A 26540-nucleotide genomic window follows, 5' to 3' on the forward strand; every position below is an offset into this window, starting at 1 on the left:
ATCATGTCCACTGCACATTAGTATACTGAATTTATGTTGTCCCATTTAGAAATGACACTGAATTGTGTTCATTAATTTGGAGTGACCAAACACTCTCCTGCAATAGAGTTATATTATTAAGTTTGATATTATGCATAATCTTTGCTGTGGTGTTTTCATATAAATAATATCATCGAATGCTTAAGTATTCCATCATTTCCATGAATCCATAAAGTACTACTGCTAGATTACATCATAGCACTTATAGGTAGAAGGTGGATCTTTTTAGTGGTTGGCCATGTTGAAGAGCTTTATAAATTAAAAATAAGATATGAACATCCAAAAGTTGCTTATGATGTTCTTATTTTTTTCCCCTAATATGCAATAACAGCAGTTTGATCCTCTAAGAATAGATGCTAAAAGCTTGAAGTTGATGCGATGGGCAACTTTACTAAATGATGAATAATCGATATGATTTATACAAAGATAGAAATGAATAAGTAATCATGAATAATAAATAAACAGGAAACTGATAATAGTGAAACATAAGATGTTACTGACATAATGTGTTAGGGCACCAGGGTAATTGCCACGCCAGCTGACATGTCTGATACCCTAAAACACCTCTCTTAATACTTTACCTCTGCCAACAGAAGGTGTATGTCCTGCCCACTTGGACCACCAAGGGGCCTAAAAGCTTCTTGGGCACATGCTAGGTAGCTGGGTTGCCTAATAAGAGCTGCCAAGGAAGCTACATGCTAAAAAGGGCAGTTCGGGGACAATCTAAGTGGTTGAAGAGGCTGCCTTTTGGAACAGTGCTCAAAACATACTTACATCGTTCCATATTTATTGCTTTTTGCCCTTGTGGATCTTTGTGAGAACTTGGCTTTTGTAAAAATTTCTTTGATGACATTTAATTTCTTTTTCAGGTACTCATCATGGACAAAGTTACTGTCAAGATAATGTCATATTCTTGCAAGATGGTGGACATCACAGAGGAAGGGGTTTCATGTAAGCTGTCATTACCTAGCTATTGAAAATTGTGCCTCTTCTCTTATATTTCTTCTTGATGTTCTAGATCAAGGCACTTGACCCAATTGTTTGGATATTTTCGTCTTCATGTTATGCATGTTTTAGCTGAAGGCAATTTTTTTGCCATGCTTGCTGGCCATCTTGTAGATAGGTTAAAACTTACAAGAATACATCCTGTCTCCATTTATCCTTAGCCTTCATCTTATACATATTTATTCTAATGTATCATGTGCTTTTCAAAGTGAATTTGACACATAACTACCTTCCAAGTGGGGAAATCATCCCTAAATTCTGTGCTCCAGAAACTCTGAAGGCATTACCTTCAATGGAGCTGCTTTTTCCTAACTGCTTTTTCTCAAACCTTTCATACTGACCCTTGGTTCCTTCTATTTGTTTATAAGCTGAAGGTTTTTACTTCCCTTTTATTTGTCTAAAATTTTGAAATTGAGTCTCATTTTATGGTGTTTTTATTCCTCCAAAAATTATTCCTTGCAGTGGTGGAAGACCTATCCAAAAGAAGGCAACCCTTGCCCACAATGGATGCGATATATTTTATCTAGCCAACAAAAGAGAAGTAAAGTTTTTATTTTTTTGGATGGTGGATTTGATTTGTTTTGTTTTGTATCCTGCCATATCTTTTGCTATGTATTTATGGTTCAGTTGAGCTTATTAGGAGATCTGATGTCTTTTGCTTTCTCTGATGCATGACCCAGACCCTTGTATTTACTTCCAGACTGAATTTAATGTAACTAAAGTGTGCATCTTACGTATTTATTGTAGCTGGAACTATTAATTTTGGAAATAGAATGCAGACATTGCAACAAATTTTAGTGTCTACGAAATTATTCGTAAATTTTGTATGATTGCATAGGGTGATTGCATAGGGACCCAGGTAGCCCCCGTTTACAAATGGATCACAAGATGGCACCTATGCAGGCTGCAGAAGCCTCTGGGGACTGCATATGCAGCTTCATTTGTCAGGCAAAGCAGGTTGTTTAAAAGTTAGGTCCAATGTGAGTCAGACTTTGGATTGCTTTTTTGAGGGTTAAGGGTGGATGAACTTGAACATTTAGGCACTGCCTTGAACTTGTAGGCACTGTTCTCTCTCTCTCTCTCTGTCTCTCTTTCTCTCTCTCTTCATTAAAATAATTCTTGATGTTGAGAGTATGGCTTCAATCTTCAGATCAAATCTCTTACCAACAGAAGCATTCAATCTTCTTTAGATGCATAGCCTTTTTGATGCTTTCAAGGGACTGGTAATTCAGTTCTGCTGATTTCAGACCTTTATCTGGATATGGAGGAAGATCTTGCATCGTTCTATTTTGATGCTACTATGGATATTAATGGTTCCATTTGTTTCAGATTTATATTTGTGGTACAAAGCATGACACTGGATTGCTCATAAAGGTTTATAAGTTTTTGGTTGGTTCGTCATTCCACGTTTTGATTGGTGTGATCAGTATTTTATTTCTTAATGAAATAACATAATGGGATCTCAAACCCTATTTCTTATTTTGTGACACCATAATATAGTGTATTTAACTATGTGATGTATATGTGTGGCTATATTTTGACCTTAAAATATGCTGCATTTTGCCCTTATTTTTTGGTAACGAAGTGGAGTGAATGTTGGTGATTCTAATTAAAAAACCTACTACCACTAGACAAAATGACTTTTTAAAAAAAAAAAAAACCATAACCTGTTCTGTGAAATGTAATTTCGTTGTATCTTGCTAGACCGAAAATCAAATAAGAAATGCTTTTATCAAAACCTCTTTTAGCGAAATTTAGGTTTTCAGAAACCATTTCTTATGTGACCGGTGTCCAAACAGCTCCTTAAATATTTTGGTAAAGCTCAGATAGGCAGATTATGGTGGGTGATTTTCCAGGGTAGAAGGCAAGAATCAGCAGATGCTGAAGTTGGTGAGAGACAGTAAATTATCGAGGCAACAATGGGCATAAATCTAGTTTATTTTTGTTATCCTTTTTTTTTTCTTTTTTCTTTTTATCTTCCAGCCTTCTTTTTCTCCCCTCTCTGCTATCTACAGTCCTCCCTTTTGTCGTCTTTAAATTTTTCTTATTTTTCTGAATTTTTACTAATTTACTTCATTTTACTTTGTTAGTGTAGTTTTAAATAATTATATTATTTTAAAAATGCTTTTAGTTGTGAACTATGTATCATGGTTCCTAGTTAGCCTGCATATAACCAAGGCACTACGTTGTACCCCTTGCTTGCATACCATGGCATCTTTTTGAAACCATAGTTTATCCTGGAGGCAAAAGTTTGGTGTGTCTTCTTGAAAACAGCCTATTGATAGCTAGAATTTCAAACTTTATGAAGGCTGACAGCTTCCATTTTTTTTAATGTCTGTCGGGTAATGTGTGCGCCTTGCATTTAAATTGCACCATAGCTTAAGTTATTACCTCTTATTTTGAAAGGTTCTGCCTAAAAATTAAAATGGATGTTGTTAAGTTGAATCTTCTTGTAATTTTCCAACACACCACGTCTGATCTATGACAGAGTCCAATATTCGATGTCTAACCTGTGCTAGCACTAACTAGTTGGGCTTGAGAAGGGTAGTAGTACTGTGAACAGCCTAATAGAACAACATCTTTTGACCTTTTCAGTATATAAATTTAGTGGAAGTGATTATAGTCTCCTTTGAGGAGCATGTTAACTCACCAAGTGGGTCTTAAACCTGTCTTAAGCCTGCTTGTTGTCTGACATGCTTTAGCCTATTGCTTGTGCTATGAGCTTATGGACTCATGAAAGTTAATAGAGTCTTATCTGTGATTTTCTACTCAATCTTTGATTGTCTTATTTTTATGTAAGTGCATCTTAGTTTATTAATAATTCAAAAAACAGACAGTAAATTTTATCATGTATATCTTTTATCTGGTGTGGCTGCAGAATTAGGCATGTTATGATGTTACCTGATCTTAGTGATATTCTGTTAGCACAAAAAGAAAAAAGCCTTGATTCTTCCACAAAAGAATGAAGAAGAAAAAGGAAAAGAATTTTTTGGGGTATTAATGGCTCAAAACTTTAGACTGTATTTTGGCCTCTAATTTCAGTAGTCCCACAGGTCTAAAGTTTGGATCTTGAAGCTAAACCATTGTTTAAAAAAGTTTTCAGCATGATTTCAGCATTATGAACAGCCAAATCTTATTGGCGCTTTGCAAATCCTTAATCCCCCATCCTAAAAAATAAATAATTAAATAAACTAATAAAGACCTCCACCACCCGTTTGTATTTAATTTGGTGGCAAACTATTTGACATATATAAATCAATTTCATGAAAATTTACATGAACAATGCTTGTTTTGTTTACTTGTCACCATTCTTGTTTAATAATTGATCTCTTTTCTATCATATGCTTTGTTGGGGGGAAAAATAGATCTATGGGATTACAATATTGTCCAACACCATGATATGCTTTTGCACACGATCCCATTTGTTGCTAGGATTGCAATCATGGTTTGCTGAACCACCCCCAACTGTCCGATTCAAGGTGTACTGAGCAGAACTGGGGTAAAAATTGGATGGTTTGCCCCTTCACCTCAGGATGGAACCACTCTGCATTGGGCAGTTTGGAGTGGAATCGTGCGAACTACCTGGTTAGCACTGGTGTAGGGGTTCGCCCCTCCTGAGCTTTTCTAGCACCTTTTCTCTCTTTTTTTTTAAATGCCACAATCGTGGTTCGTCTGAGCTTTTCTAGCCTTTTCTCTTTTTTTTTAAAATGCCCAACAATCGTAATAAATAAAATGGATTTCAATTATTAAATGTTAGATCCAACCCAAAACAACTATGGCTCTCCCCCTCCCCCTCCCCCTCCCCCTCCCCTCCTGAGCTTTTTTAGCACCTTTTCTCTCTTTTTTTTAAAATGCCCAATAATCGTAATAAATAAAATGGATTTCAATTATTAAATGCCAGATCCAACCCAAAACAACTATGGCTCTCCCCCTCATTTCTTCCTTGTTCTTTTTGAGGCCGGAAGATGGCAAAAAATGGAAAAATAGGGGAGGTCATGTCAAAATTTTCGATTTTAGCATGATTTCATGCTATGTTGTAGATCTATATGTGATCTACCAGACATCAACCTCCACTAGATTTTAGATATTGATATGTATGTTGTATTTAAAATGCATTAAATTGATTCTTTATTTTGTATTTCACTATTTTTTTACAAATATACTGATTGATCTACTTTAATTGCATGTTATGATAAAATTATGGTCAATTTAGGGTTAAGAAGCATTAGAATAACAAATCACACATCAAAGAATATCAAAAACATCAAATTAGTGTTAAAATTTAAAAAAAAACAAAAAATAGGCATGCCAGTCTGATGATCAGCATGCCTTGGTGTATCGTGTGTTAATATGGAACTGAATCGGTACCGTACTGAACTGGTAGCTGACGCTGCAAACCAATACAAGTCCTGGCAATGGTTCAGAGCATTGAACTGGTAGCTAACCAATATAGGTCCCGATGTCGGTTCACCTTACCTTGATAGCAATCGATTCGTAAATCATAGGAATAGATTTAACCATGGATTCTGAAACTTTCTCCAAATTTAAAAATATAAAAGAAATGTGAAAATTTGAAAATGAGTCAATTACAAATTGGATGAATGGAGCCATACACAACTTCTAGTTTCCACCATCATAAGTGCGTATATAGCATTCTCATAAAACCAAAGGCCATGTTTGATTACTCAAGATATTGATATGCACCCTGTCAATTTATCCTTGAGGTACAAAATTTTACAAAAAAAATCAGGTTTCTGTGTTTACAAAATTACAAAAATTCACCTTTTGATTATAACTTCATGAATTCCATGAAGTATTTACTAATGTATATGCTTGATGCAAAATTTAAGAGTCAAATAAGTTATAGAAAATGGATGTTCACATGATTTAATATGGTAAACCATGATCAGGCTGGACCTTATGATCCAAGATATTGTATAATCCATAACACAGATCTAGATCATATGATCCTAATTGATCCCAATCCATGGATGAGATCGTGATTGTTTAGGGGCTTTATGATCTGGATTCTAAGATCTTGATTGTGAATTGTAAGATTTTAACAACCACTGTCAACTTATGATGTTGGTGATGTTCAATATTTTAGTTGGCACAAAAATAAGGAGGCCTTGATCCTTCTGGAGAACCAAGGAGAAAATGGAAAAGAAAATTTTCGTTGGTCAATACCCAAAATTTTCTAACTATCCATTTGAACCCGAGTTTTCATTATTCCCATGGGGTCTAATGATTAGATGCTGTGCATGCTAGGGCACTGTTTATAAAAGTTTGGGTATGGTTTCTGTATTACTTACAGCCAAATCTTGACCGGCTCTTTGCAAATCTTCAACACCAACCCAAGAATGAATGAATAAATAAATAAATAGACACCTGCACCACCAATTTGTACTAATTACAGTGCGAAGGTTTTTGAGATGTATATTAATTCCATTAAAATTTAATGAAACATGGTAGTTTTGTTTGCCTATTATCTTTGTTGGATAGTAGACCTCTACAGTATATTTGTAGGTTCATCAAAAAGAAAAAAATCTGCTGGAATGCTGTACTGCCCCACATCATAATTAACCTCTTCACACATGACCCATAGTGCTATAAATGTTCATGGAGATGTCTTATATGGTCTTCTAGAGATATGTTTAATGCATATTTTTTCTTCTAATGATATAATCATGTAGTTGTAACATTTCTTAGAATATTTTGTTGCTCCTATGCAGTGTTGTCATGTTCCTCTCTGACATGTCAGGAAGATCTCCTTTGTACAGAAAGTATGTATGCAATTCAGATGTTACTTGGGCTAGTGCAGCTGTATTTGATAGCCTTCAATCTGGATTTTTCAAATTTGTGCATGTGTAATTTAATGTTTTGTTTCAGGGCATTTGTATTTTTCAGCTCTCCTATACACAAGGAATTAGTGGCTCAGATTAAGAAAGAAACTAGAGTCTTACCACGCATAGGTGCATTGAGTGAGGTAAAATTATTTACTTTTGTCAAATTTACTTGCATTATGAATTTCATGTTACATTACTGACTAGATTTTTAATCTTTAAATAACTTTGTTGTATTGATGGGTCTATGTAGCTTTTTTTTCATTTGAAAGTTACGCCTATTTCATAATCTTTTTCATTTCTTAAACATTTGCAGATGAATCTGGAATACTTTGCCATTGATAGTCAGGTATTAATCATCACCTTTTCTTTCTTGTCAGTTTGCATTCTGTCTCAGTTTGTTGTATATCTGTATTAATGTGATTTATCTGAAATGGTTCACCATGCATGGGTGCACTCAATTTGTCCTTCTGGTTCCAGAATTAGATGGTGACAGTTTTAAGAATGCATGCATTTAATTTTGCATTATTATGACTTATACATGGTAGGGCTTTGTAACTGATCATGAGAAGGCTTTGGAGGAATTATTTGGGGAAAATGTGGAAGGTTCGCACAAGTATAATGCCTGTTTGAATACAATGGCGACTCGAATAGCGACAGCATTTGCTTCATTGAGGGTATGACCATAAGTTACCTTTTTCTTGAAGGAGTATAACATAAGACTTCTTATTGTTGGTGCATATTTTCATGTTCTGAGAAATGCTCTTTTTCTAGAAAAAATATATTATGCTTACAGGTATATAAATAATTTTTTTGAACTTCTGTGGTATGGTATCAAAATATTATGATGATATAACAATGAAACTTTCTAAAGCTTCTCTCTCTCTCTCTATCTATCTATCTATCTATCTACAATTAGGCAGAGAAACATGGATGTGTTCGAGCAAGGAATTCTTGGGGTTCACCCACCCTACAACTACACTCTTCCAGACCCATGGCCATTAGATCATTGGAGAGTATAGGTTATGTCTTGTCGTGGTGCAAATTATAGTCTTGTTTGTTGCTTTATCATTTTGTCTATAATTTCATGTAGTTTTGGCTGTTTTTCTATTAATGAGCATGTCTTTTTCTCCATTTAGATTTCAAGAATCATCTCTTTAAAATCCCCCTTTTAGTCAATTACAAAGTGATTCATGTTTATTGGAAACTAGGAATGTTTATTATAGATAATGAGGAACACGTAAGACCAGGAGCAGCTCTTATCCCAGCTGTATGGTGTTAGTTTTATATGTTTCCATATACTTTATGGAGATACTTATTGTCTTCCAGCTTTTGAAATTGGAAGTAGTTACTTACTGTTGGTGGTATCTTACCGAACATAGGCATATCTTAATAATTGCTGTATAGATTTGTAATATAGGCATATCACAGATGTATGACCTAATAAGAGAGTCTATTTGAATAGTTCTGTTTTTTCTTTTTCTTTTTTCCCCCCTTGTTGTGTTATATACCATGCTTTTGTCTTTTGAGTTTGGAGTTTCTCAGGGTATTGGTGTCTAACCTCTGTTTTTTCCTCATCTATTTTAAATAAAACTCAGGAGGTCCACCATCCACAAGAGTGTTTTCTTTGGTATCATTTGTAATGCTGTCTACTTCTCAGGAATATCCTTATGTGCGCTACCGTGCTGCCAAATCATCGTTAGATGTTTCTACTGTGACAACGCTTCATGATTTAGTTCCAACGAAGCTTGCTGCTGCAGTTTGGAATTGTCTTGCCAAATACAAATGTACAATTCCTGATTTCCCCCAGAGGGAGACATGCGAGTTACTCATTGTGGATCGAACAATAGACCAGGTATAATTTTCAATCTTGCCCAATCTTTGAGAGCTATTTGTGTTGTTTGACAGATGGCTTAATTTGCTCTACCTTTTCTTGGGTCTCATAGATTGCTCCTATTATCCATGAGTGGACCTATGATGCCATGTGCCATGATTTACTAAATATGGATGGTAACAAATACATATATGAGGTGAGCCTATTCATTCATAATTTTTAAGTAGTGTATATCAGGTTTGCTCTTCTAGCATATGGTTATGAGATTCTTGCTTCAAGATATTTAGGTGCAGGTTGAAACAAAAGATGGAAAGACAGAGACTGAAAAGAAGGAGGTTCTTTTAGAGGATCATGATCCAATTTGGCTTGAGCTTCGGCATGCACATATTGCATATGTAAGTTTGATGACTTATTTAATTAATTTATTTATTCTTGGATAATGTTTTAAATCCTGTGGGATGAGGCTGTCCTGGTTTTCTCATGAAGTGGAATGCGTCGCCATCCTGTCCCGTCCCGACATTTGGGACAAAGGATGTCCCAAGGTGTCCCGATTGGGATGCTGGGATGCTAGCGGGACGGCCTGTCCCAACACATGGGATGGTACGTGGTCCCAGTGTCCCATGGGGCATCCCAGGACGCCCCGCTGGGACCTAAATCCCTATGAATGCTTCTTTGTTAATCAATTGAATGCTTTTGTTAGTTACTTCGCATTGGATTGCTTGGTCAATCAATTGGCATTGCAGGCCAGTGAAAGGTTACATGAGAAGATGACTAATTTCATAACGAGGAATAAAGCGGCACAAATTCACCACAGCTCAAGGTGATTGTTGAATAGATAATACCTGTAGCTTATTCAAGGCACCCATATCTGTCACTTGCTCACATGATTATATTGTGCATGGTAAGAAAATTGATAGTTATATTCTTTCCTGGAGAATTCTATAAGCATTGCTATCAAGTAAAGATGCTGCCTTTTGCAATGTGATCTATCATGATTTGTCCATGATGGGTTTGTTTTTTAAATTATCTTCATATTTTCTGGTTTTAAGAAAGGTGATTTTTCTTGTAATTTTGTATGGTTAATCTGGTTGAATATTTGGTTTGATTTTGTTGTTAACCATTACTTTCATAATTATTTCAGTCAGTTATAATGATACTTTCTCTGAATTAGTACTATTTAGAAGGGCTTAGCCACCACCACACATTGGCAGGTAAATGTTTTGGATGATGGGAAATTGGGCATGTTGAACATTTATATATGTTTTTATGAAATCTGAGATTGCTACCAAGTGTAGCCTAGCTTTAAAAGGTTGTTCAGTGCTTTAACTGCTTTTCAACAGATAGCACGAAACTATTCTGCCCTTCTTTTGGTTGTCCTGGGTTATTACCATCTCATAGTAATCTTCCTTGGGTAAGTGCATGTCTCAGAATCATTGCTTTCCTGTCCCTGATTTAATCCCAAATGTTGTTAGGGAGAGTTTCCTGTCAGTGTTCTCCATTTGAAATTAATGCCATTTTGTGGTTCAAAAATGTGTTGCATTCAGTAAATCTCCCTCCACAAGGGCATACCTTGGCTAAATGGAGTATGGAGGCCTGATAAACTTGATGTATAATTATTTTTACCTTATGTATTCGATCTCCGAAAGATTGAAGCGTTATGGCCCAGCTGCTTGTATGCTGCCTTTTGAAGCCAAGAATATGCCATTTCCATTTTTTACCACATGTCAGGTTACTTCAATTATTTGAAATCATGTTAAGGATTGATTTCTTAGCCGTCAAATCTAGTTTACAAGGTTCCACATAGTGCCTTGCTACACGAGTGCAAGCATTTGTGCCTGCAAAGAATAGCCCGAACAACAGTGGAACATATGGGTGCTGTAAGCTATGCATGTGACACTGCTTACCTCATTTGTCATTGTTTTGAGCTATGCTTTACGGCCACCAACCATAAATGCTGACATAATTATGGTTGAACTGGGGCATGTGTGATGACTTTATATCATTTTTTTTTTTTTTATAAAGTTATCTGTTCGGATGATTTTTGGCAGTATTTAGAAGGTTGAAAAAGTGTGGGCTATTTAAGTCAGTGTTGCTTAGAATTATGTTGGCTGAAGCCAAATGACTTAGTAGTGACATTTCGGGTAATTTATATTGAGTTGTTTTACTAAGGGGTGAGCAGAGGCACATGAATTATGGGTCCTACAGATGGTGAATTTTGATTAAAAAAGTCATCTAAAGAACAAGTTCAACCCCTCTTCCCACTTCCTGTTTTTTAATTCTTCTCCTTTCTCTTTTTTTCTTCACTTAAGCTACTGTTTCACTGATATCTTAAAACATGTCTCCCTTGTTCTCTAGTATTATTCTTTTATCCCTCCTTTCCTTTCCATTTTATTCCTCTTTCCTCCTATCTCCTATGCCATTTGTCATCACATCTTCTCTTTAAATCATATATGTGCAGTTTGCATAATGCATGGAACAGTCTACATACCCATTTTATAAATTTTAATATCCAACCAAGACTTATTGGTCTATGACATACAAAACCTTCAACCCCACCCCTTCCCTCCCCCCCCTCACCCAACCCAAATATGAATACATTTTTTGCTTACTGTTATGAGTCCCTGAAGTGTAAGATTTTGTGCTTGTTCTTGGACAAGACATCTTTGTTCATTAGTCTTCACTAAATGGAAGATGTAGTGCTATACTGCTATCCTAGTGTGAAGTGTCCTTAGTCTTGGATGGCATATTGGCATTTGGAGCCAACTAAGTTTTCAATTTGTCATGCTTTCTTACAGTTATGCAAGAGGATTACAAAGAAAATCATATGATTGTGCATGCATGTCCATTCCTGTGATTTTCTGCTTGTTAAGTGTAAGGGATCATTCACCTGAAATTTGAACTTTGTTGGGGACTGCTTGTATCTTGGTTTTGACTTTTGAGTGTGGCAGTTGAATGGACTCTGGTGTAATTCTCCGTATGTTGCTTCTCCTAGACTAATCCAAAACTGAGCAAAGTTTTCAGTTTGGGTTAGTTTTTAGCTAGTTTCAGCTAGTTTTGGAAGTTGCAGCCAAAGCTGACTGAAACTACTGTTTTTTGTTTTTATTTTTATTTTTTTTTGTTTGAGAAGTAACATGCTTACTGTTTTATAAAATCATTAATGTTTTTTCATTAATTGTTGGCCATCAATTAATATTATTTATCAATATGTTTATCAATTACACATATTTCTCAAGGCATATGTTTTCTCCATGTGCATTAATCAGGCCAAGTCATGATTCCCCATCTTCTTTCATAATATCATCAACAATCACATTCATCAGCTGCCACTCTCTTTGGCTGGTTCAAATTTTTAATAGGATTTCTCCATAGCAAATTTATGGTATGAATGTCCAAATTCCAAGGCCACTTTGCCTCTTATTTCATAAAAAAAGATATGCAGCTCAATGGTATACCCTATTTCATAACCCTTTCTCCCTTTTATACTATTTTTCCAAATTTTCTAGCCACTCCACTCTGATTCTGAACACGAATATGTAATAAAATGGAGATATTAGAATCAAGGGAAACATACTTTATCTTTATTAAGTATAGCACCAAACCCCATCTTATCCTTTGGATCTAGAAGGATCAACAGACTCGATGTCAACCACTTTGGCCATCATGAATAGGTTTGGACAGAGTTCTAGAGCAAAATCTGACATATCCAAGATTCAACAGAGTAACAAAACTTTGGGAAGCCATAACTTCTAATTTGGAAAGAATTTGACCATACAACTGAAGATGAAATTGATTTAAAAGCCAAGATCTAGCTTTTGTCCAAATCTGTAGATTTTTAAAATACTTTTATTAATTTTGTAACTTCTATCCTTTTATTGAGGGAAGGCCTAGGTGCAATGATAAGGTTACTCCACTGTGACCTGAATGTCACAAGTTTAAAACATGGAAACAGCCTTTGCACATACTAGGATAAGGCTACACACATCAGATCCTCTCCAGACCCCACAATGATGGGAGCCTCATGCATTGGGACACCTTTCTTATACCTCTTTTAATTAGGAGAGGAGTCTATTCCAATATGGGATGGATTTTACAAGCATAAAAATGGGGAAGTTTTTATCCTCCTCTGACTTGAAGGGGAATTCAACTCAAATAGGGTGGACCTCTATAGCATAGTAAAGAACTTAGCAAATTCTTCTCTTTTAACTCGAAGAAGAATCCATCTTAAATAAGGAGGACCTCACTAATATAAATAGAGAACATATATTATGGTTTCAAGAAAGTGGAAAAGGAGTGAAAGAAAAGTGCATAGGCCCTACTTTCCACCCACTAGAACCCCCACAAAGGGAGTGAAAGCAAAGAGTAGAGGCTCTACTTTTCACCCTTGGGATGTACTACAATTTATGGATCATGAAAAATTAATAAAGGTAAAAAGGTTTGGAGCCACGATTTCTAAAATTTCTAATATTTATTATTTTGTTCGAGAGGTTTGAGTGGAGCATGTTGAAGGAAATCCTTCCTTCTCCCCGACTCGCTAACTCTTCTAACAATTGATAAAAAATGACATGTCCATTGTATCTTTCAAAGAGGAGTGGCATGGAAATCTTAGATCGCAATAGGTGTTTGGATGGCTAGAATGTTATGAAAATTGTGAGTTTGGTTCAGCATTATAGTGGAAAATTTAACATAATAGGCTTGATACGCAAATATAAGGGCTTAATGGACAAAGTTGTAGAACGTTGAATCCATCCCATAATCTAGGATGTGGTTGTTCATTTCACCTTAGATTTAAAAATATTAATTTTGATAACTCACTACATGGTAAAATGATATTACATTACCTACTTGATTTCTATTCTTATTTTCTTATGTTTGTTTTTTGGATTTTTTTGATTGAAACTCCAAAACTTGGAGCGAACTACCAAAGCTCTATTCAAGGGACTGAAAGTGATCGAACCAAGGATCGTCAACTTAGAACTGGACCCTGTGCTGGACAGCCAGTGGTATGAATTGGTACACCCCCATACCAGACCGTATCGGACCCTGACACAGAAATGAGGAATGAACTGAGGAGGAAAGGAGAGAGGAGAGAGGGGGGAAGGGAGGGAGAGAGGGGAAGGAAAGGGAGGCCGGTGGAGACACCGACGGTGACCATCGGAGGGCCGTTAAGGCCTTTTGGGTTCCACCATCCTCTACGAGAGGAAATGGAGCAAAGAGAGATAGAGAAAAAGGGGAAGGGAGGGAAGAGGAGTGAGGGGAAAGCAGAAGGGAGGCCGTTGGAGGACCATCGTGGTTGTCGGACAGTCCAAATCTCCTCTGCAATTGCCGTGGGTTCGAAACAGAGGTGACACCCCTATTTCATCGTAATTTTTTCAAAAAGCGATAAATAGTGAAGCCGACAATGGATTTGCCCACTTCATTATTTATTATGTTTTAAAGAAAACCCATTGCCGGCTTCACCGTTTATGCATTTGTAAAAAAAAGTGATGAAACAGGGGCGTCGCTTTTGTTTCGAACCACGGTGATTTCGGGAGGGGAGGATTTGTTGTTCGACGGCCCTTTGATGGCAAGATGCCCCTGTTTCAAACCCGCGGTGATTGCTTGGGGGGGGGGGATTTGCCATCCGATGGCTCTCCGGCAGCCTTCTTGCCGCCTTTCCCCATTTTTCTTCTCTCCTTTTCCCTCTCTCTCTTCTTGCATCTCATGGAGGACCACGGAGCCTCGGAGGCCTCAGCGGTCCTCCGATGGCCTCGACGGGCCACTGCTGGCCACCTCTGGCCTTTCCCTCTGCTTCCCTTTCCTTCTCTTCCTCTCTTTCCTTCTCCCTCATTCTGCTTTTATCGGTGTTCCAAATCGAATGTCCAAATTGCTCTGGTTAGCTGTCGATACAGTCTGGCATGTTTTGAATGGCTCAGTTCGGGACAGTTTGGTGAACTATACATTGAACCCTAGATTCCAAACCTTTTCTAGAAGCATTTTTTAGAATTTTTGAGAATATTTGCCTCAATGCATGATTAAGGGTCTTGAACATTCTAAAAGATTTTAAAATCGCAACACAAGTGTCTGCACATCGGAATGCTTGTTTGCCTCTCTTTGATGCAAGAAAGTTCTTTGGAAGCCTGCTTAATACATTATGGTATATCTAGACTGCAATGATCCCTCCACCAGCTACATGCTTTGCTGTTTCTTAGGGTACATATGTCTAGATATATTCTAGTAGCTACTGACATTTTTGAATTAATTGCATGGAGTATCTTGCTTATCAACTTACCAAATTGGAGGAATTTATGGTATCGTGATTTTTATTAGTTAAACACACACACACACACACACACTCTGTAATCCTTATTTCTTTTTCTTGTGCCATTTTTTGTATATTTTTCAATAGTATTTTTTGTATAATATTGTGGAAGCGGTAATTTGTATATCTGCCCCACAAGTAGCATCACTCAATAAGATTAGCCAAACCATTAGTAATTTTCTGGTGGTACCTGAATTCTTGTTTGAAACTTTGACTGGACTCATCTGTTACTCTTTTTGCTGTTTAGGTATGCTTGACCAAAAAAAAAATATGTATTCCCTTTATTATTATTATTATTATTATTATTATTATTATTTTATAAATGGCCGGTTCAAGAGCATTACAGTCTGTATGTTTGATGTTTTCTTGAGAAATACGATACATCATATTAAGATTTAATGCTAGTTTGTTCAAATAATATTTGTCCAGAAGTAAATATTTGTTCAGTAATTTGTGTGCAAGCTGACTTTGTTTGTCCATTAACCTTTAGTTTTTTGTGTTCTTTATCTTCTTCATATTTGTTATTTAGAGATCATGGTGAGCTGTCAACTAGGGATTTGCAAAAAGTTGTTCAAGCTTTGCCAAATTATGGTGAACAAATTGACAAGCTTTCTCTCCATGTAGAGGTCAGTTCTGATTTATTTAGCTTTATGTCCCACTTGGAGGATGTGTAATTTTCTTTTCAAGTAAACATAATATATTGCCTTTGAAAACTACAGCTAGTGGTTGCTATGCTTCAATTATTGTACCAAGCAACCTTTTCTGCATATTTGTTTAGTATGCTGTACCCTATTTATCATTGCTCATTACTTTTTAGCTCTTGGTTGTTGGATTTAAAGGTCAGATTGAGCATTTTAGCCATTGTGATGTTGATGTAACTCCTATATGCACTCTTGGCTCACTAAACTGGACGATTACCCTGTGTTGATATGGCGTGCATTACAGGTTGATTTGGACCTTGGTTTGAAAGGCTCCTAAGGATGTCAAAAGCCTAGCACTGAAGGTGGTAGAGGATTCTAAGAGGGTATGTGGTTGATGTGTAAGCACATCTCAAACCATTGTGAGAAAGCAAGAAAAAATATGAGGTTTAGAACATTGGAATGGGTATATAAGGCATCAGCACAAATCAAAGAGACTGTAGAATTAAGGGGGATTAAGAACTGAGAAATAGGGAGGGAAAAAGAGGAGAGGGAGAGACGGGTAGAGAGATAGACCTTTCTTTCTTAAAATTGAAATTCACGTTACAATACAACTTGAGAATCAAGACAAATTTTGACCTTTCCCATGCCTTAACCTACCATAACTTGAGGACCAAGTATCCAAATAAATTAAAACAGGGTCAAGAAACTTGATTGCCAAGCAACTTAAAGGTCCAATCAAGGTTTCAAGAACCGGTACCAGTTGCCGTATCGGTTCCTGACTAGTACAGTGTGGCGTGCCAATTCCATACCGGCATGCAAATTTTTTTATTTTTTCAGGCTTTTTTTGATTTTAATTTATTTTTATTAATTTTTAAACTACTTTGGATCCAAATTAATGTTCATATATGTTATATAATAAATCTAACATCTTGAAATAAAATAAAAGTCTAAAATAGTACATTAAATGTATCTAAAGTACTAAAAAAAATAATGTACTAATTTGAAGATCTCTACTGATCTAATATCTCGTTGAGTGTCTGTGATGCTTGTGGATATCTGGATCATCTACATACTTTGGAAGAATATCAATCTATCTCTCTAATCAAGCAGTATTGTAGTCTGGAATATTCATCTCATAAGATATTTTCTCTGGATTGTAAAATACCTCAAATCTCTTGCTCAAACTCTGACTCTGAGAGGTATCCTTGGGATGATGGTATGGCTGTGGAGGAGTCCATCCAAATATGTTGGCAGCAAAATCTGATCCGTAAGATGCTTTGGGCTGCATAGGATAGTAACCACTAGAAGATGATGTCTCGGATGCACTATATCCATATCCATATGGATCTTAAGCTGCTTGTAGATGATAGGATCCATAATGCGAGGATGATTCAGATACATCCATGGATCCTACTTCATGTGCAAGGTCATCTGCAGCTACATCGTATGCTGGATGACCTCTAAGAGGCCATCGCTTATATGAAATCGTATACTCGTGGGCTCTATCAGCTCATACACTATGGTCTCTATCTTGTGTGGCATGTGTGAATGGGACTCACTAGTGAATTGAACACCATCCTGCGGCTGTCTCATGAGCAATGATCTCGTGTCCTCCAGTCTCTCCTTGATTATCAGATCCATGACTGCTATCATCACTCTCGTTGGTCTCCGAATCTGAGTCAGCTGACTCCAGCATTCTCGAGGGTGCTGCAATTGTCTTTTTCTTTTTTTTTTTAATCTTTTTGAGCTCCCCCGATGCCCCTCTGTGACTGACTTTGCTGTATCTGGGAGGATAGATGTCTTCTTGCTTGAGATGACTGATCTCTTCTCAATATTTTTCGCTCAAATATCTGGAAAGATGTCTCAAACATGGAGTCACGTGATGAATGACTCCCTTGTGGCTCCTTAGGCTATGGCTGATTAGCTGGAACCATATATGGAATATTTGTATCTGTCTATTGCTTGGATCCATCCTAATTTCTTTAGCTACCACATTGGCTGGTTGTAGAGGGGATCCTGGCTCATCAAGCTTTGGCTCTTGTTGCTGGTTTACAAACCATCTGATCATCAAATCCTCATCATCAATGGTATAATCATCTATCATCGAATCCGTGTATTTTAGCTGTACTTCATCCTAGATATATTTTAGCCTCAATCTTATATTATAATGAATGTATACAAGATCATTGAGACGCTTTTATGTCAGACGGCTTCTCTGCTTGCTGTGGATAAGGGCGAAAGTTGACCAATTGTGCTCAGACACTACAGAAGATCATTTGGAAAAAAAAGCAGATAGCACTCGTTTCAAATTTTCTGCGGACCGTCTAAAATGAATTCATCATTCAGCTGCAAAAAATATTAAGCATAATTACATTAGATTTCATGATATTAGTAGGCATATAATGTCAATAGTCTTTTCATTAGTGATATATAATTTATTTGGATTCATTTTTTTTTTTTGCTTACAACAGCCGATGAGACTCTAAAACTGTTGTCCTCTCTCTAAACTATTTCATCTGTGAAAAATATATTTTTTAAATTAATAATTATATTTTTGATTGCAGATCGAATTAAGTTAAATGCTCATACCTTAATTAACCTACATACCTCTTGTAGACACAGATACAATTTCTAGATCGGATATCATCTTATATATCACATTACGAAGAGTAGTGAGAAGTTACTGAAACCTCAGATTCAAATAGTAAGTTGCAAATAAATTTCACAAATGATTAAAGACTTATACAAGTACAAGAGAACAAAAATTTTCAAAAGATTCTTGAATTCGTGCTTACCGGCTAGATGTAAATCCCTACTCATCTGGTAGTTCCAGCAGTGCTCAATGATGTTGATGTATTCTTGGGCATGTCTCGGATCTATCTCGTTGATCTGTTTCTTTATCCTTTCTATTATGTGATAAGGCCCATTTGAAGGTATGTTTTGCTGTCCACGTGCGAAGCACCTCATATAACGGCTTGATAACCTTCACTATCTTATTAGTCTGTTGTTAGAATGATTGACTCGTCATCAAGTTTTTCATATAATTTTTCTTAGTGCTGACCTTTACATATTGCTCTTCTGCCACTGGGCACCAACAAACATCTGATGCAAAACTGTTTCTTCTGCAGAAGGCTATCAAGTGCTATATAGTTTATAACAAACTGTGTGACATCCAGTCTCAAGATCTCTCCTTCAGTATATTTTCGCATTAATAATAGAATCCATGTATGATTGTAGATGAATCTAGTAATACTCTGGACTGAGTCCACTACTTGCTGCATCCTACGAAACTTTTCAGTATCCATCAACATGAGGTCAATGTAATATGCAACACATGGGGTTCAGTAAATATATGATCGTCGCTCCATCAGCAACTCTCTGACGGCCTTATATTATGGTCCATTATTTATGATGACTTGCACGACATTTTGCTCTCCTACTGAATTAATCACTTCCTCCATCGGTTCAAGAATGTGTGCAGCATCGTGCACCTTATCTGAAGCATCAATTGATTTGTAAAAAAATATTTTTCCATCACAATATATCAAAAAATTGATGATACTCCATCTAGTAAGATCGATCCAACCATTACACGTCACTGTTAGTTCGTATATGGGCCATTTATTCTTGTAAGAAGAAATCCATCTTTGTAAATCCTTCTTATTATTGTCAAGAAGCTGATCATAAATATTCTTAGATGCTAGGGGATCTACACTCAGGCCAGCAGCCTGTATGACAGAAATGACAGACTTATAGTAAGTATTGCCTACTTATTCACTGGAATGTGACTGAAATGAAATCATGATCCAATAGCTTGCCACATTTTTTTTATCCTTCTTCAACATACTGTCAATCTTTTGCTGCTTTGAATCCTTGCTGGAAAAAGTCTATAGATCCAAATCATGGATGATAGCTCTTGTTGGAATATCTCTGGAGGATCTCCTCTTACTACCAAAAGCCTCCAGCATCGATGAAATAGTGTTTTTGCCTCTATTGACAGGCTCCCTGATTGAGGTGGTCCTCTTGAACTCGGACTCTTCTCAGCAATCAAAGTCGGACCTCAATTCATAGTGTAACGGTCCAAATCACTCTCTATGCCTGACCATCTTCTTTAGTCAATATTGATCATCCAGACTCACTTGAATGGCAGCCTCCATCTGTGCTTTGTCATTTGAAGCAAAGGCCTCTGACTTTCTGGAATGATAAGGTGGTTTTGCGACTCGACGGTCCACCTTCGTCCTCTTCTGCTTTGCCTTCTCTTTCGCCGCTTTAGAATTAGTGAAGTGCTTCTTCATAAGATGTCGAACCTTCTGTGGGCATTTCTGACACATAACCACATCGGGATAACCACCAGTCAAATGCTGATTCAACCTAGTCACTCCTCCTTTGAATTCTATGCTACACCATTTGCATCTTCAATGGTGCCAAACCGAGAGCATCTTGCTATGCTTCCAACCAATGTCACACTCTATATCCTTCTTCTTACTCATTTCTGCAAATTTAATGAAACACATCAGTTTAATAATTATGTAAAAATATTATAATTTTTCATCATAAAAGAAAAATCTAATTGATATATTTATATTTTTAATTTCTCAAAATTATATATATATATTTTAAATTTTTAATAATAATTATAAATCTCAATAATTCAAAAAAATATGTTGTGCTTCAAATAATACTTTTGAATTAGCTAAAATATATTACTAATTTTCAATATCTTTTAAAATTGATTACATATTTTTATTATTTAAGTAATCAATTTTTTTTAAATTTTAAAAATTTTAAAAAATTATTTGAGCTTATATCCAAGTAGAAACATGTTACAGATGTTATATATATTTTTCTAAGCCCATTAATATGCGTTAGGTGCTATTTAATTTTTTATTTGATTGGAAAGTAAGCCTGGAGCATTATACACATCATGTATCAAAATCTTCATAATCAGACATAAATTTATATTGAAAGTAACTTGAATCGTCCTAAACAATATTCTGATTTTACAGTTTTTTTTTTGAAATTTACTTTTTAATAATTTTTTATTTCAAAAATATATATTTTTAAAAAATATATAGTTAACAAAAATTAACGATTTTAGCATCATCATGTAGATCATCTAAAGATTTACAATATATAATGAAATCATACTAAAATCACAAATTTTGGCATGATTTTTATTTATTTTTCTATTTCTTTCCGTTTTTCGGCCAAAAAATATGAAAAAAATATTTAGCTAGAGAATGGAGGATTATCTTGCTTTCGATCGAAATATGTCTGAGTCACGATTCGTCGTCGTCGTCATCGTAGGGTTAGAAAATGATTTTTTTTCAACTGATGTTTGTCGTCTGAGTCACAGAGAAGAAGACTTCTCTGTGACTCGTGAGGCTCTGCCTTGTCGGAGTCACAGAGAAGAAAACTTCTCTGTGACTCGTGAGGCTCTGCCTTTCAAGGCAGAGCTATAGATTCCTTAGGGCCTACCCCACACCCCACCCACCCATGTGAAGATCAGTACGGCTCGGTTCAGACCCGAACCGAGCCAAACTGCTTCGTACGGTGGTTCGGGCTTGAATCGTACCAAACCAAGCGGTTTGGTGCGGTTCGGGCTATTTTTCGAAAATCCAGTCTGTATCGGATTGGTTCTCTGCCGGTACGGTTTGATACAGAATATACTGATCGATTCGGACCGGTACGGAATACCATGGGTCCAATACTTGAGGGCCAAGTAATCTAATGACCATGACTCTATAATAGTAGAGATTTAACATACAAACAAATCTGGATGGCTTGTGCTTCAAGGGTTGCAATTGACCTCATGACAAGTGGGTACGATAGCATAAGGTTCTAAAATAGCCTTCTTCGTTCTCAATCGAGTGATCAGAGCCCTCCATTGTTTTGAGCCATCCATCATCGTATCATGTGTGCGTTTGATCCTTTAACTCTCGTCAAATAGTAACTCTTTATCCTATTAGCATATTGTTTTGATGTTTTTGTGTGCATACATTATCCTTCCTATCTAATCTTTACAATCTTTTTAGTCAAATATGACAATGTGATCCTTTAGCCCTTGTAAGAAGTGCAGAATTCTATCTACTAAGCATATCCTGTTGTAATCTCTAGATGCTTTTGTAATATAGTGTCGCCAATTACTTGTAAATCAAGTTTGCTATTAAATTTAGTTGTGCCACAATCAACTACACCAATTTCCACTTGTTCTAAACCTCTACCCAGCTAATCCATGCAGTCTTTTTTTACCATAAATGGTCAAGGATTAGATTATGCATTGTCATATCCTTGTCAGTTAGGGGCCGCATGTTATGTTTACTCGACCCTGAGAACACTCAACATGCATTTACAATGATATGGAACACTAGAAAGATACATAATATGAGACATGCATTTTTTTTCTTTTGTCTAGATTGTTTTTATTTCCTTTTAGGGAAAATAAAAATATTTGATACAGAGACATGTTCTGGAATTATACACCAATATGGTATCTGATTCCTCCTTAAAGATATGTTGGTGGGTGATAAGAAGCTCTTAATGATGTTCACATTATTTGAAGAACACAACAATAAGAGTTAACTTTCAAACAAATAATAACAAGAGAAGCTCAATTTCATGGCAAAGACTTTTAAGGCATGTTTGGTTTTTTTTGGGGGGGGGTGTTGAACTCTGGAGTGGGAATGTGAATGAGTGATGCCCACTCCCATTCCCATCTTTTGGTTGGAGGGAGTCCCATTCCGATTCGTGGTAATGAGAATGCCTCAATCCTGTAAAATCTAACCACCTATTTTCCGCTAGTAGTCAAAATTGTGATTCCGATTTTGATTTCAGTTATGAATCAAACACTCGAGGAATATGGCTATTTTGATTCCTATTCCAATCCATTCTGTTTTCGATTTGGTCATGAACCATATGTGCCCTTAATAGGATTCCCATCTTAAATGAACAATATAAATGAACAAATGGCAAAGAGGACATAGTGATGTCTTGCTTCTCCATATATTGAATTTACAAGAGGTTTAGTAGCATCACAATTTGTTGCTAGATGGATTTTGTTTGTATCGAATATATATTGTTGATATGGATGAAAGTTGCATAGCACTAGTAAAATAGGGAGCCATATGCCATTCATTGTAATTAATATTTACAAATTACAACCATTAGTATCATGATCATGGCCTGTCATGCTGTGGGGTGTATCAAACTGTACCACCCTTGAACCAGCATGGTTCAACATTTCGACTTGGAACAAGGCCAAAATGAGGTGGTTCCAACTCAAACTAGGTGGCTCAAGGTAGTTCAAGCCTTGTTCAGCCTTCAATGATTGGGAGGGTGGCAAACAAAGGCCCCCCCATCACTTCTCTGCTTGTCTTTCTATTTTTTTCAACTGAAAAATGCTGAAAAAGAGGGGATTTTTGTGAATTTTCACTCCAATCCAATCCAAAATCAGGAAAAGGGCCTTCTCCCCTTCCCTCTCCTCTCTTTTTCTTTCTTTTTCATGTCGAAAATAGGCCAAAAATGGGAAAAATGGGGAGAGATCATGCCAAAATCCAACAATGGGAAAAATGAGGAGAGATCATGCCAAAATGTTGGATTTTGGCATGATCTTTAGATGATCTAAATATTGCAGCCAAAATTATAATTTTTCATTAAGTATATAAACTTTTAGATTAAAATATATTTTTGGATTAAAATAATAATAATAAATATTGATAAAAAGTTTTCTGAAAAATTGGTAGAATGTTTGGGGTATGCATGCTACTTGCTGTCTCACAACTTGATGGCAATTTCTTTAAATTTGGGCATGCTCATTAGTCATTAGTGTAGCAACCTAAGCCCAAATTTAAATAAGTTTTAAAATAAGTGGCGATTAGTGCATATCTATGTGTTGAGAAAAATATATGCATCAATGCTGGTAGGATGCTATACTAGTCCAAATTAAAACTATTTTTTCAGATATTTTATAGTTAATTAATTTATTAATTAAAAAATTAATTAAAAATATTTAAAATAATTACAAAAATTATGAACAATTTGTATTATGTATGGATAAGGAGTTAGAGAAATAGATGCCTTCTACTAAAGCAAGTGGGATACCTATGGATTGATTTGGATGTGTGTTGGTTGGATAGGTTTCAGCAGATAGAGCATAATAATTTCTTGACATATTATGATATGACAATATTTTTCCAGTAGTTAGTTGATGCTTTAGATCACATGCAAGATGCCCATTATATCCTTAGTTTGATGAAGTTGTAGATCAAATAGGGGAGCAGCATGTTATGCAGGTGATCACAGATAAGGGGACATAACATCAGGTTATCAGGGATATTTTGATGATTGGATGACCATATTTTTTTGGACTCCATATGCTGCATACTTCATAGATCGATGGACATCAGAAAAATCTTTAGTGTGAAATAGATTATTGAGATAGCTTAGTCCATTACTAGATTTATGCACAACCACACATGGGTTCTGTTGAGTTTTGATGCCTCAAAATTCGATCCACGACAGAAAAATCCATAGCAGCGAAGCCCAAGACGAAGGTGACCCACAGGCGCAGCGAATAGCCGTGCACAGGCCTGCAGGCCCAGGCCTACAGTGCATGGCTCGAGATGCATGGACCACTGCGCGGTCCACCGTGCGTTCCAGGGCATGCCCGCGCATGAGGCGCGCAGTGCATGCATGGTCCACAGTTTCGCACGGTCCACGGATTGTTTCGCATTGTCAATGCACGGTCCACGCACGAAAAGGCACGATCTGACGGTTGAGGGTGCTGATTGGGTGCTATTTTGCATGTCGGATTGTTAGGAAAGCGAGCGGGCGAGATCAAACAGTCAGAAGGGGTTTTTTGAGTGCAAATAGGAGTATAGATGCGATTAGGATTCGATTTGGACTCCTTAAAAGGGCCTGACGGCCTGTGGAAACTGAGAGCCTAGCTTGAGGGTCTTGGTGAGCGGCAGAGGGTTTTTTTGGGGTATTTTGAGAGCATTGTAAGGATCGAGTGCTTCTTGTTGAGAAAGAGATTGATATATGAGAGTTAAGAGGGTGCGATCTCCTTTTGTATTTATTTTTTCTTTCATAGTGAAGCTTGCATGCCTCATGGAGGTAAGTCTTGAGCTGATCCATATATTTGATTGTCTTTTTTATATCTCTTATTCCTTATTGCGATATCGACATTGTCATCTGGGTTAGTGATCTTGGATGGGGGATCCGTATTTCGCACTTATTAGGATCCTTCCCAATAAAGGATATAGAGCATGTGGTTGTCTAGGTTGGGTGTTGATCGATGTTGAAGAAGATGAAGGAACCAGATTTAGGGTTTCAGGGTTAGATCTTGAAACTTTTTCAAGATCAGGCAGCAGAAGACTAAAATAAATCAAAATTATCTTATAAAATCAGAGAATCTCTAGATCTAAGATCCTATTACATGATTATTACATGGCATTAAATCAGAAATTAAAATATAAAGAGCAAGAACTATATGTTGATCATATCAACATGTTTCTATACTACATCTAATGTATGTAAAATATAATAGATCAGATCTATTACCTTGCAAGTTAGACGTTCTAACTTTGCTGATCCGGGCTTGAGGATGATGTTGCGAGCCGCACACGCGTCGGCCTCTAGGAGTTGTCCACACGAGCCCACGAATCATGATCAGAAGTTCTGCTCCAGGAAATCAACACAGTATGCTAGCACTGTGCTGATCCTTCTTCGATAGTCAATCAGATGCCTCCTTGATTTGGACTCTTCCAAAGATGAGAAGTAGGAGGAGTTTTAGATGTGAGACACTCTCAAAAAACTCACAGATGGAGGAAGGGAAGGGGTGAACTCAGCAACCCTAGAAGAAGATTCTCTTCTTCTTCTCTTTGCTTTAACCCAGACACTTAGTTTTGTGTCTATTATATCTTCATGCCCCAAAGGTCTCTCAATGCTCTATAATCCACGAAAATTTAAGAAGAAATTCATCTTAAATAATGAGATATGAAGAATCCTTGTCTAGGTCAATACCTAGTCAAGGAAATCTAAACAGGGCAAGATAAGTGGTGTTCAACTCTTGGGCCCCCCTTCCTTTTTCTGCCATGGACCACCAGCAAAGGGCGCACAATATGTGCCATAAAAGCCACGAAAATCCTAGAAAAAATCTGGGTAAAATTAGTGCCATAAGGAAAGAGTTTTGGTTTCTTAAATTCTATCTCATAGAATTTGAAATCCAAACTAATTCCTACTTTGACTTGGTCCACAACCACATTCCATGTAAGAGAGAAAGAGTGGAAAGCTTTGGGCGTGCGTGAAGGCTTGGGAGAGAAGGTTTTGTTGCACAAAATAAGAGAGAGTGGGCGTGGGGGGCTAAGGTGGCACAAGGTGGAATCCTAGTCTTACTAGGATTCAATCTATGACTTGTTCAAATTTGGTTTCTCAAACTAAATCAAATCAAAATCAAATCAACCCAATTAAAATAGGTCTTAACCCAATTAAGAACCTAATTTAATCAGATTAAATTAGATTTAATTTTCTAATCGAATTAGAAATTAGGTTGACCCAAGTCCTAATTGAACTAGGACTAGTTTTTCCTTGCACTTGGCTTATCCAATAAACCAATTGGACTTGATCCAATCAAGCCCAAACCAAATCTAATTAAATCATATTCAATAGACTAATCCAGCCCATTGCTAATCAAATTAAGTCAATTAGCAATCGAATTGCTAATCGATCCTCCTGCAACACTTGCACTAGGTTAAATATCAATCGTATTGATCGTTTAACCCTAGAACGATTCTTAATCATTGATCAACCATCCGATCGGATCGTGAACTCTAATGTATGTGACCTTATAGGTCTTAACCTAAGCCAGTAGCACAAGAACA

The 26540-nt window shown here is 36.5% G+C and overlaps 1 protein-coding gene across 2 annotated transcripts in view; it reads left to right on the forward strand.

The window, feature by feature from the left end:
• The first annotated feature begins 931 nt into the window (after positions 1–931).
• Positions 932–26540, forward strand: part of LOC105034540 (probable protein transport Sec1a) — a 99185-nt gene continuing 73576 nt past the window's right edge. Inside the window, exons 1-11 of one of the 2 annotated variants that reach the window (XM_029261660.2) lie at positions 932–990; positions 1507–1585; positions 6777–6827; positions 6934–7030; positions 7204–7236; positions 7436–7564; positions 8548–8742; positions 8834–8917; positions 9009–9116; positions 9465–9541; positions 15549–15645. In XM_029261660.2, coding sequence (XP_029117493.2) covers positions 6784–6827; positions 6934–7030; positions 7204–7236; positions 7436–7564; positions 8548–8742; positions 8834–8917; positions 9009–9116; positions 9465–9541; positions 15549–15645 — 864 coding nt within the window. In that variant the 5' untranslated portion in view covers positions 932–990; positions 1507–1585; positions 6777–6783. Of the gene's footprint in view, positions 991–1506; positions 1586–6776; positions 6828–6933; positions 7031–7203; positions 7237–7435; positions 7565–8485; positions 8743–8833; positions 8918–9008; positions 9117–9464; positions 9542–15548; positions 15646–26540 lie in introns of those variants that run through there. The other variant, XM_073245551.1, reaches the window with a different exon arrangement.

The sequence above is a fragment of the Elaeis guineensis genome, chromosome 11, assembly GCF_000442705.2.
Source record: "Elaeis guineensis isolate ETL-2024a chromosome 11, EG11, whole genome shotgun sequence".
Taxonomy (NCBI): Eukaryota; Viridiplantae; Streptophyta; class Magnoliopsida; order Arecales; family Arecaceae; genus Elaeis; species Elaeis guineensis.